Source organism: Gymnoscopelus microlampas (genome assembly GCF_963454915.1).
Source record: "Gymnoscopelus microlampas genome assembly, chromosome: 14".
Lineage (NCBI taxonomy): Eukaryota > Metazoa > Chordata > Actinopteri > Myctophiformes > Myctophidae > Gymnoscopelus > Gymnoscopelus microlampas.
This window is the reverse complement of record NC_139951.1, coordinates 25,068,587-25,081,025: the sequence shown is the minus strand read 5'-3', so window position 1 is coordinate 25,081,025 and position 12,439 is coordinate 25,068,587. Positions and strand designations below refer to the sequence as shown.

The 12,439-nt window shown below is 45.6% G+C and overlaps 1 protein-coding gene across 8 annotated transcripts in view; it reads right to left on the bottom strand.

Moving 5' to 3' along the window:
* The window catches only part of trrap (transformation/transcription domain-associated protein), a 145,672-nt gene that overhangs the window by 67,678 nt on the left and 65,555 nt on the right, over positions 1-12,439 (bottom strand). For all 8 annotated transcript variants that reach the window (XR_014602266.1, XM_084078675.1, XM_084078678.1 and 5 more), the window contains 6 exons: positions 12,007-12,206; positions 10,197-10,318; positions 7,478-7,691; positions 6,376-6,555; positions 5,539-5,685; positions 3,041-3,160 (listed from right to left, as the gene is read on the bottom strand). Coding sequence is in view for 7 of the 8 variants with exons in the window: in XM_084078675.1 (XP_083934801.1) it covers positions 3,041-3,160; positions 5,539-5,685; positions 6,376-6,555; positions 7,478-7,691; positions 10,197-10,318; positions 12,007-12,206 (983 nt within the window). In the remaining variant the exon portion in view is untranslated. The remainder of the gene's footprint in view (positions 1-3,040; positions 3,161-5,538; positions 5,686-6,375; positions 6,556-7,477; positions 7,692-10,196; positions 10,319-12,006; positions 12,207-12,439) is intronic.

The following is a 12,439-nucleotide window of genomic DNA, read 5'->3' as shown; positions in this document are numbered from 1 at the left end:
TGTACTATACTGTAGACTCCCTATTCACTCAGTGACGTGCTCACTAAATCTAAAGCACTAGTACCGTGTCAGTTTACATACCATACTTACATCAGAAGAAGCATTGCACTGTGGTGACCCACATAAAGAGACATTGAGAGACATTCACCAAAGAGGGCTTGTCCCTTTAAGAGCGAGGCTCGAGGGAATATAGACACTTCCGGTTCCGGGTTAATGTGATGTTGTTATGCTGCTCGCAGTGAATGAATGAACTGTATGTACTGCTCACGGTGTTTTAAGTAAACTACCTCAACGTGCCTACGTCTCCTGTCTCGCTGTTTCTTCCTCCACATTGGTGACCCTGTGAAAAAACGAACATGTCCGACGACGACGCCCCCGCATTGCACGCAGTAGCTCCCGCACCGAACGGAGCTAACGCCGCGGCTAACGTTCAGGCTAATATATATGCCGCCACCATCAAGCTGCCCGACTTTTGGCAGCATAATCCGCGTCCGTGGTTTCAGCACATCGAAGCCCAGTTCCAGCTGAGAGGAATAACACAGGATATAACGAAATACTTCCACGTTGTAGCGGCGTTGGATGCTCCGACGACGGCGCGAGCGATGATGCTATTGGAGGATCCACCAGCAGCCGGCAAGTACGAGGCACTAAAGACGTTCCTTCTGAAGCTGTACGAGCTATCAGAACTGGAGAAAGCAGATCACTTGCTATCCCTCAACGGCCTCGGCGATCGCAGACCGTCTGAGTTAATGGAGAAGATGCTAGCTGTGCTAGGAGCAGCTGATCCTTCCTTTCTGTTTACTCATCTTTTTCTGCGGCAGCTTCCGGTGCCGGTGCGCACAGCATTAGCCAGTTCCCCCCTCTCCTCCACCAAGGACTATCGAGGTCTGGCTGCAGAAGCAGACAGGGTATTCTTGGCCAACCGGCAGCAGTTTGTCCATGCGCTGCTGCCCCACCAGGACTCCTCAACTCCATCCCTGGAGGACTATACAGACACCGCGGCTGCGGTGACAGCCCGACGCCAACCCGACGACGGGCTTTGCTATTACCACGCTAGGTTTGGGGCCAAGGTGCACCGTCATACTAAAGCCCCTTTGGCACCGTTTATAGTGCCAGAGAGGCGGTTCGATCATGTGAATGTGGACCTGGTGGGCCCACTGCCCCCCTCCCACGGATATACTCACCTCTTCACCATGGTGGACAGGACCACCAGATGGCCGGAGGCTGTTCCACTGTCCTCCACTACGGCGGCGGAGGTGGCTCGGGCGTTCATCGGGTGCTGGGTGGCCCGCTTCGGCACACCAGGGGACATCACGAGCGACAGGGGCCCCCAGTTTACTTCGGAGCTCTGGAGTGCGGTGGCTGAGCACCTGGGGGTGAAGATCCACCGCACTACGGCGTACAACCCGCAGGGCAATGGACTTTGTGAACGGTTCCATAGGGACATGAAGGCCGCTCTTCGGGCCGGCCTTACGGATAGCGACTGGGTTGACCGCCTCCCGTGGGTCATGCTCGGTCTTCGCTCGGCCCCCAAAGAGGACCTCCAGGCCTCGTCCGCCGAGCTGGTGTACGGCCAGCCACTGCGGGTCCCGGGGGAGTTTCTTCCGGATGCCACGGCTCCCTGGTCGGCCGCCTCACATCGAACTATGTCCCGGGGCGTTGCTGAGGCCCTTATTCCCATTCCGACATCTCGCCACTGCCTCCCCCAGTCCTACGTCCCCAGGGACCTGCCATCGGCGAAGTACGTCTTCATCCGGCACGACAGCCATCGAACTCCGCTGCAGCCCCCTTATGACGGGCCCTTCCGGGTCCTGGAGGCGGGCGCTAAAAACTTTGTTGTGGACATGGGGGGCAGGCCAGAGCGGGTCACTATAGACCGTCTGAAGCCTGCTCACTTGGACCAGGACCAGCCAGTTCAGTTGGCCCTACCCCCGCGGCGGGGGCGCCCTCCGCTTTCAGCCCCCACCTCTGTCCCTGCCCTGGCCCCTTCCGTGGCAGGGAAGGGGCCACTTCTTGCCCACGATTCCCCTCCTGTTAAGCGCAGTCGATTCGGCCGCTTGATCCGTCCCCCACCACGTTGACTAATTATGTGGTTGCACTTTTTGTATTGGTGAATTCTGGGGGGGCCTGTGTGGTGACCCACATAAAGAGACATTGAGAGACATTCACCAAAGAGGGCTTGTCCCTTTAAGAGCGAGGCTCGAGGGAATATAGACACTTCCGGTTCCGGGTTAATGTGATGTTGTTATGCTGCTCGCAGTGAATGAATGAACTGTATGTACTGCTCACGGTGTTTTAAGTAAACTACCTCAACGTGCCTACGTCTCCTGTCTCGCTGTTTCTTCCTCCACAGCACAATTAATTAATTGTGCAAACACGTATATTGTGATTTTAGTTTACACAACAAATTCAAGTATAATACTGGAATATTAGCTACATTGAAACATTTACTTTACAATGCCTACTGCAGTTGAAGCAACTTAAAAAGGTAGGGTAAGTGATTTACTTTTGTTAAAATAAGTGTTAAATAGCTCTATATTCTGATAGTATTCATTGCTATAGAGTGTTTGTTTAGTAAAAGGAGTCTCCCATGTCTCTCCAGCTCTTTATTAAACAGAAAATGCATTTTCAGTGCCCTCTCCTGATTGGCTTACATGTTGTCACCTACCTGAAAATATACTATATTCTGTTTACTAAAGAGCTGGAGAGACCGCTGTGACCGAACAAATGCTCTGTAGCAATGATTACTATCAGAATATAGTACTTTAACCTTTTAACAAAAATACATTTACCCAAAAATATCACTTACCCTACCTTTAATGTGATATACAAAAATAGAATACATTTATTCCAAGCTAAGTTCGAACTTAATTAACTTAGTTAACTCTAATTCATTATTAATAATGCCAATTGTGATCAGAGTATCTAGTAAAAATAATAGGCATTACCATTGTAGCCGTAACGACAATAAAGGCTCAAAAGGAGAGATTCTCTAGAAGCAGGTGGAACGAGGCTGTGGCGAGTGACTTAGTTTACTCACATGCTGCTGTCTGTCGGAGAGGATCTTCCAGAGACGAGGGAAGAGTTGGACCCACGTCCTCTCTGCCAGAGGTGTAGAGATGTGACACAGCTGTACCAGGGCATTGAGGAGCGCCCCCGTCTGTCAAAGAATGGTAAAAAAAAACACAAGGAAAACACGAATGCTTAATAAGGGCAAACTTGAGATGAAAAATATGAAGGGATATTAATGACGCTTACTTTTATCTGAATAATTAGGAACCCTATTCACATGAGACCAGTCTCTCAAACATTGCAGTACATTCTATGGACAGAATGTCCTAACCTTAGAATAGGCAGCAAAGACTAAAGCTTGGCATTTTACTTGTGCTTCAATAGAACAGAGTGGATGTTGGGTTGAGATTAGCCCAGCTGTGCCAATTTATCTCGGATTTTGATGACCCCATGGCCTTTCCTCTAGCGCCATGCTCAGCCCCAACTTTCTATGTGCAAACAAGTTACAGTATCTCAAAATAAGTTGTTTGCAATCTAAAGAAGCTTGTTGAGTACATTGCCCAGAAGTTGAACCCTAACTATTTGAGGGACCATTTACCCTATACGCTAGTGCCACCATCAGTGGCGTGTCACGTTTTTCTAGTGTTTCTTTTAGACACGAATGAGGTCAAATATTCTCAACTTTTCAACACAAGGCATGGAGTCACACCTGCACCTTCCTGTTTTTAATAAGACTACAAAAAAGCGCCCTGCGGGCATTTGGCCCCATCCTACGTGAACCCCTCCCCCCACTGGCCCAGGCACCCCCAACATAACCCCCCCATACCCTGGCCTTTACCCCCCACCACACCCCAAGCTATCTAATAGGATTCTAGGATGAATCCAACTGATTTAGGCTTTTCCTCTATTGCCACCGTTTGGCCAGTTTTCCAGCGGGGCTGTTCAGCTTGGGCCATGTTTATTTTCATCTCTCTTTACAAAACAAATTAGTCATACACGCCCTGAACCAATCAAATCAATTGGGAATTCATATAATAATGCACACAGAGAAAAATGTTGTGCAAGCGTTTTCTCACCAACGATGGACTCCTGCAAGTAGGCTATCTGATGCCAAAAATAAGAAAAGAGCTGGATAGAACTGTAAAACTAGAATAAACATATAGGAGCAGAAGATGGTGGGGATGTGGGAACGCAGGGGGGTTGACAGTTTTCAAAACACTGTCTGCATCAGTTACATAAAGTTGCAAACTTGCATTTTAAAGCTACAGTTTGGTTGTGCACAAAATATTAAAGGCATTACAAAGACAGGACCACCGGTAACTGTCATAATACATGTAGAGGAAAGATCATATCCAGGGACAGTCGTGTCAAAATATGGCAGCTATTTTAAACACTTAATTAAAGCATTCGTCATTGTGATACTGTATGACTGTACTCCCCACGTACCGTACTGTTATGTACCCGACTTGCCATTAAATAAGACCATTATCTCCAGAACAAACCATTTCCTGTTTATCAACACTAAACAATTTGTTAGCACTTCTGATAACAAGCTGTTTGGCTATGACTATGTTGAATATAGATATAAAACCTTCTTCGCTTGTTTTTCATCACCATGGTGATGATGAGCCACATATGCCTGTCTTCTGGTGCCTTAAAGCTTTTCCTTCCATTTGGTCTCAGAGGTGTTTATTATCCAGGGTCCTTGATAAGGACCCCAAGAGTTCATTAACATTTTCTCCGGCGGTGCTACATTAAACTGTCACGAGTCAAAACAGATTTCAGTCCCCCGCCCTGTGCTCCATGTTCCGGACCAGCGGGCTCTGGGACAGATTTTTCCCACCAGGCGACCCAGGCTTAACGGATTGTTGCCTGTCTGCCTCTAACATGCACACACACTCAAGAGGCAGCTGTGAATACACAATCGCACACAAACAAGCAAAAAAAATGACATGTATAAAGGCAGAACCTATACACCCCAAAGTTATATTTTAAACACATCCCACACAGATGGGCACCGACACAATAAAATACATGTACATACACATACTGTATATATGAGGTAGGACCAGGGTTGCCAGATCTGCTTATTATAATTTCCCCGCAACATTAAATTTGAAAATAGCCAATCTAAAAGCTCACAACACGTCGCAAGCTTGTAGATCTGCTATTTTCAAATAGCTGATGTATATGTTAAAGTGCTCATATGGCCCATAGTCGCTTCTTTTGGGCTGGTTTTCCTAGACCTGGTTGCTTGTTTCTCTCACAGAATCTGGCAACACTGGGTAGGACCCATGCACACGGCAGCAAACAATTGTGCAGTTGTTATTGGATTATATTTTATTCCTTTTTCGTTATTTACCATTTTTACCATTGTTATTTTATTGCCTTTTTCATGTCGAGGGACCGAAACCCAAGACGTTTACGCTTGTATAATGAGATTGAACACAAAACGTTGTTAATCTCTTAGAATGTTGAATTAAGGGGTGTCAGGCCACTGTTGATTCTATGACGGCCCTGGCATACCTTGACCTCCCTCAGCGAGTCCAGGAACTTGTCGTGGCGGTTGGTGAGCATGTGCAGCTGGTTGCCGGCGTCCCTCTCCGCCTGCTCCTTGGTCTTGGGGATGGCCGTCTGGTCACCCGGCGCCAACTCTATGTCTATCTCCACATCCTGGAGAGAGTGGAGGAGGAAACGAGAGAGAAAACATATCTCCATTACGACAGCTTTGACATTTTCCCCCCCATGTTTCCATATTCGTTTTAGAGGAAGGGCACTCTACATGAATTAAATATGCTTTCAACAGCATTTGGGAGGTGGGAAGAACAGGGGCTGAAAACTGACACACGTGTCACAGGGGAGATGAGAGAACCACTAGCCATGAGAGAGCACTCATCTTCACCGTCTTCACTGGAGAGGGCCGTGGCATGGACGGGCACTCATAGTGGGAGAACATGCTCATCTATGTGAGGCACGTTTCTCCCTATGCACACTGGTACAGTACGTGTGTATGTGTGTCCTCGTCAGGGTTGCCAGATCTGCTTATTATAATTTCCCCGCACGATTTTATTTGAAAATAGCGGATCTACAAGCTCACAACGCGTCGCATCGCGACGCGTTGTGAGCTTGTAGATCGGCTATTTTCAAATAGCTGATGCATATGTTTAAAGTGCTCACGTGGCCCATAGTCGCACACTGAGCGTGGCGTGGACGGGCACTCATAGTGGGAGAACATGCTCATCTATGTGAGAAGGCACGTTTCTCTCCCTATGCACACTGGTACTTGTGTGTGTCCTCGTGTGTGTGTGTGTGTGTGTGTGTGTGTGTGTGTGTGTGTGTGTGTGCCTCCTGCCTTCCACCCACCTCCTCTTTGGTCTCGCTGTTCTCCCGCTCGCGCGGCTCCTGCTTGACGTGCGTTGCCATGGCGAACGCGGCGCGGTCATGGCTGTCGGCCAGGTTGATGACGTTGGTGATGGACGGCAGCATGGAGCCCTGGCAGCTGGTGCCAATGATGGTGTTGCGTTCGCACACAGCCAGCAGCAGCTATAGTGAGACACAGAAAAAAGTCAACTGAGGTAAGAGGCAAAGTTAAATAGCCAAGACAAAGATGACACAAAGGATCAACAAACCTTTCTTTCTTTTTTTTCAATGCAGAATAAAAGTCAAGACTTCATTATTTCTGAAGGGGACTAAAAAGGATTAAAGTGACAGATCACGTTGTCACCACACTCAACACTAGATAACTCTAAGGCACTCTTGCTTTTAAAGCACACTTCACTTTGGAATAAAAAGCCCTCATTATTGTGGAATTGTGAACGCGTTCCATTTGAGTTGAAACAATTTTTAAAACTCTACACGCCTTTCGTCATGCAGCATGAATTGACACCCCCCGTCTGACAATGAAAGAACACCTTCCACTACGAACTATGTAATTCATGTGAATTCCAGGAGCACTTTATTCTAGAGCCTGACCGATATATCAGTCATTATTTGAATCGGTTTTGGTAACTATGCTGCCCATGAGTCCCGATATTTATTTATTATTATTTTTTTTTTAAATGTTCAGAACCCAAGATATCATTATCTGAAGATTTGCAGCTCCCTCCACTCCTTGTTTAACTTATAACTGAAAAAGGCTGTATCTCTGTATGCCCTAAGCAATTTTTTTTTTACTTTGAAGGAAAAGAAAAAAAACTGCCAGAAATAATTCTGGCACTCAGAGAGTTAATATAGTTTATTCCTTTTATTTTTACTTTCTGTATAGGTGAAGGGGTTTTACATGCGAAAAAAAAGAAAAAAGAATGGGTCGAAATGTCTGTTAATAACAGAGACATACAACATGTGAAAATTATTATTATTATGGAAGTAAACTGAATGATTTAGTGTTAACATGTTTGGACTAAAGTATCTTTTTTTTTTATCTGAAAAATGGTCGGCCTCTACTTCTCTCCCTCCACTACTGTACCTCTATGCACTGTTTGATCCAGAAGTGGCTTCCCATGGCCTCCCAGTTCTGCGAGCAACAGATGTACAGCAGCCTCTCGTAGACGCGCCGCTTCATGGAGGAATCGAACACCTCAAAGAACTTGGCTCTGATCAGCGGCTGGGCGCAGCGAAGCCCCGACAGGAAGGCCGGCTCCAGCTTGGACGTGATGTCACTTCCTGAGAGGCTCTCGTCCCTGAAATGGAAAAAGAATATTCATTTACACTTAATAGATTCTGTAACTCCCCCCCCCATTTGCTTGCCTTCAAACGTTCGGGTCAATTCTTTTCCGTGCTTTCAGATGTTTTTATAACCCCCCTGGTATTTCTTTTTCAAATCTCAGATGAGCAAATTACTAATTAGTTTCTCATCCTTTTATGCTACTGTTTTTATCACTGCACTTTTAAAACGCTGGTAATTTAATTTTATGTGCAAATAAACGATTCAAACCTATTTCCCATGTGTCGTTTTTAACACAGACAAAAGACAGAGTGTCACATCTTTCACACATTGTTATAGGTGTTACAACCGCACCACATATTACACACATGTGACGGTGTCATGGGCCGGTCAAGGTCAGCGAAGCGAGGAGAGCTGGCAGTTACAGCATGGGGGGAGGAGGGGGGGATTAAGTGACTTTGATGGGGATAAGACTGTGGGGACAGTAAAACACTAACAACCGCACATTAAACACCTTAATAACCAATGTCATCATCCCCCAGGTCATCCCAACTCTGCCGTTAATAGGCCCCACAGGGGCCATTCACATAGCATAAGGAAGGGGGGAGGGAGGGAGTGATGGTGAGAATGTGTACAATGTGGGAGAGAGAAAGGGCGTGAGAGCGAGAGAGGGAGAGGGAGGGAGAGACGGGTAAAGACAAGACTACCATGGGTACACATTCACCTGCTTTCCCTTTCAGAGATGTTGCTGTTGTACAGCTGATACAGTATGTCACTTAATTGTCTTTGTTAGATATCAATCATGGTTATTTTGACAAAAACACTTCCTCTCGTCCTCTCCCATTCTAACGCCTTGAGAAAAAGCTTCATATCTCCATTTCTTTTTAACGTGGTAGAAACGAGCCGTTTTCGATGGGCGATCACTCTGCAATGGCAGAATCGCGTCAGAAATATTATTGTTCCAGGCGATAGACGGGACCCTCGACAGTCGTGCACGCAGCCTTCGTTTACATCCGCGTCCTCGTCGTGGCTTCTACAGCATGCGACATATCAGTGTACATGGTAAGAAGCGCTGGCACTAGATGTACCCTGTTTTAATAAATAAACTCTGGCACTTAATGTGTTAAGTTGAACAGATGCATGACTCATGAGTGGATGTGTGTGAAGGTGTGTGTGAAGGTGTGTGTGTGTGTGTGTGTGTGTGTGTGTGTGTGTGTGTGTGTGTGTGTGTGTGTGTGTGTGTGTGTGTTCTTTAAGATGTTAGTATCATTGTGAGTGAGAATGTGATTACAGGAGATTAAGAGTCAAAGAGACACAGAGTGTGAGAGAGAGCTGGTGAATTGTTGCGTAGCGTATGCTATGCACCCCCCAGACACTGATGTATGCTTGAGAGAACTAGAGCATGGATGAAAAAGTGTGTGTGTGTGTGTGTGTGTGTGTGTGTACACACGAGCGGGTACGTGCCACAGAGTTAGATGTTGCTGTGACAAATAGCAGGGTCTCCTCCCCCCTCCCCCACTGGGGGTTGCTGTCAGCAGCTGGGGAGGGTCCTGGCACCGAGCTCACCTTTATAGAAGAGTCCTGGCACTCTCCCCTCCCACTAGCCATCTGCCCTCCTCCTCCTCCTCTTTGTGCTCTCTGACCACCTGTACCCTCTCTCTGCCCTCCCCTCCGCGACCTCCTGGACCCTGTGTGCACTCCTCACATCTAGTTTCACGTTCATTCAACGTGTGTAGGTAGCACAGTACTTACCTACACACACTCTGTCTTTCACGTTTTAAGTACTCTCCCTCTCTTTGACCCATTAAGACCTGGAACGCATCTGTGTCATTTTTTAGATTTGAGCTAAAAAAAAAGCATTATTTTACACTTTTGGCTATTCAAAAATAGTAGATATACAAGCTCATTGCGCGGCACCGAGTGCCGCGCAATGAGCTTGTAGATCTGCTATTTTCGAAAAATAGAGAAAATGTGTGCAAATTAATATATTTATATTCTTTTAAAGCAAACATTTTTAACTCAAATCTTTGCTTCTGGGGGTCCCTGGAACAAAACACTTTGAGATGGGGGTCCGCGGCCAAATACATGTAATTTTGGGGGTCCTTGACATGAAAAAGTTTGAGCACCACTGATATAGAAACATTCGTTTTTCAGAATACTGTTGGGATTTTAGAAGACATTAGTAGAATCGGCTTCAGGTCTTAATAGGTGAAGTAATCGGAAATAAAAGGAGACGTTGTACTTTGGCTGCTATGCCCAAGATTGTTTTCTCCTATATGCTTGTTTTATCCATAAGCCCCCCGTTACTTAACCTCCCAGCCTCGAGTTTTTAACCCATTCCCTTGACCCCCCCCCCCCCCCCCCCCCGACTCTCAACATTCCTCCTTTATTGTGTTCCCTCCTGCTCTCGACCCCTTATTTCCAAACCGTGCGCCCCGGCCGTGTGCCTAGAGAGACGGGTTCGGGGAGTGTGTGTGTGGCATCGTGTGGCCCCCGGTGGTGATGAATGATGGTAATTTACCTGTAGACGTAATTAACGAGGTCCAGGAACTGGGCATTTAGCTCAAGGTCATCCGGGAAGCGCTTCTCGATGTAGGTCATCATTTTTACCAGCAGGATGGACTTCTCACGCAGGTTAGGCATCTGGATGGAAGGAGGGAGGAGTGAGAGGAGGGAGGGATTAGAGGGGGTGGCAGTGCAAAAAGACGCTGCAATGATCAGTTTATTTCTCACTAGTGGCTGATAGTGGTGGGGAAAAAAGTTCATTTCAGTGAACGAACGATTTCGTTCACGGCAATGATTCGTTCAAATGATTCGTTCACGTTCTCGTTCAGTAGCGCCGTTTTCTAGTGTTCAAAATGTACTTGAGTAAAAGTACAAAAGTATTGGCATCAAAATATACTTAAAGTACCAAAAGTAAAAGTACTAACATATTTAAAAATAGCCAATCTACAAGCTCACAACGCGTCGCATCACGACACGTTGTATCTGGTATTTTCAAATAGCCTAGGTACAAATATAAAATAGGGCTAAAGTGGTTAATGTATGTTTTATAATGTGTGTTAAACACCATCGCGAGAGCGTTTTCTTTACGTTGCACGTGAACGTAACAGTTTCAGAAAGTAACAGTTTCAGAAAGTGAACGAGCTCGTTCACGTTTGCAGCAAATTAACTAGTTCTTTTGAATGAATCGATCATGAACGACACCTCCTTCCCCATCTTAACCACATGAACCCTTGCGTCCCTATTCTGGGGGCAAACATTTGGTGAAAATTGTAAAGCTCAAAGTGTCGCAAACGCGTTTTCCTGCAACACATATCTGGAACAAACTCCCACAAAACAGCAGGTTTGATACAAATCTCAGTTCTTTTAAATCAAAGCTGAAGACTGTATTTGTTTGCAGCTCCCTTTTACTAACGTTTATGATTAGTGTTTGTGCACTATCATTATATCATCTTATTTGTTTTATTTATTCAATTGAATTCAAATGTCATTTTATGATGCGTTTCTTAATGCCGTGGATTAATGTTTTGTGTGAATCACTTTGAAGTGCCTTATTGCTTTAATGTGCTGCACATATAAACTTGTCTTGCCTTAAAGAGGATGCCAGTTTTTCAATTCGGGCATTTAGCAGGCACTTGTATCCAGAACAACATCAAACAGATGAGGTGTATCTCAGATATTTTAAAATGTCTCTTAGTTAACTGTCAAAATAAAGGCAACCTCTCTCTAAATAAGCAATATATTTACAGCAGGGTTTTATTGCTTTCTTAAGCTGCAGTGAGAAATATTAAATCCAATGCTACCTGTTAGAAGGGAAGGTAAATAAATACCAGTAAATACAAAACCTTGAGTGACCATTGTGAACCTTACGTCAGACCTTGTTACCTTGTAACAATTTTCAGCGCACAAAAGGTCACTGAAAGGTGTGATGAGTGTGGAGTTATTGTGTAAACCACAGGCCACCACCGTACTACATTATCAAACCATCTGAACACTTGATGGGAGATTAGCTGGTCTATGTACTGGAAACCCCACAATGTTATCCCTGTATTCTTTGTAATTCAGTATGAATTTGACTCAATACATCTAGTCTGTTTTTAAATTAAATGTAGCGTCCCTACTATGGGGTGAACATTCAGCAACAACAGAACTATCGATCTACAAGCTCATAAGCGCTGTGAGCTTGTAGATTGGCTATTTTTGGCAAAGAGATTGGTGTAGAGGTGAAAGGAAGGGGACCTAGTCTAGACCACTGGGGCAACTCCAGTCAATTAGTCACTTTCATAGTATAGTAAAGTAAAGCTTCTATTCTACTCTCCTTCTCCCACCTGGTTTGCTGCCATGGGAGAATTATTTTTCACCCACTCCTCCACGATCTTGACGACGGCACGCAGGATCTTTGCGTCCGGCGACTTCTCAATCAGCGAGGTGAGGATGACCTGGATGAAGTTCTTCCTCATCTCCATGCTCATCACAGACAGGCGCGTCTTCACCAGGTCCAGGCTCAGCATCACCAATTCACTGGTCACTACAGCCACACAGGGGTCAAAAAGGTCAAAGGTTAAAAGTCAGGAGCAGGATGGGAACTTAAATGGCAGCACAAAAAAAAAAAAGACAAAATGCTCTATTCTACTGGACACTGTGTTAAAAGCTCATCAACAACAGGAGTCTTCTTGACACAGTGACATTCTGAGAAAGGTGATCATCAAAAGACCAGCCAACTACGATAAAGGAAGGAAAATCAAGAGTCTAGAGTTACTA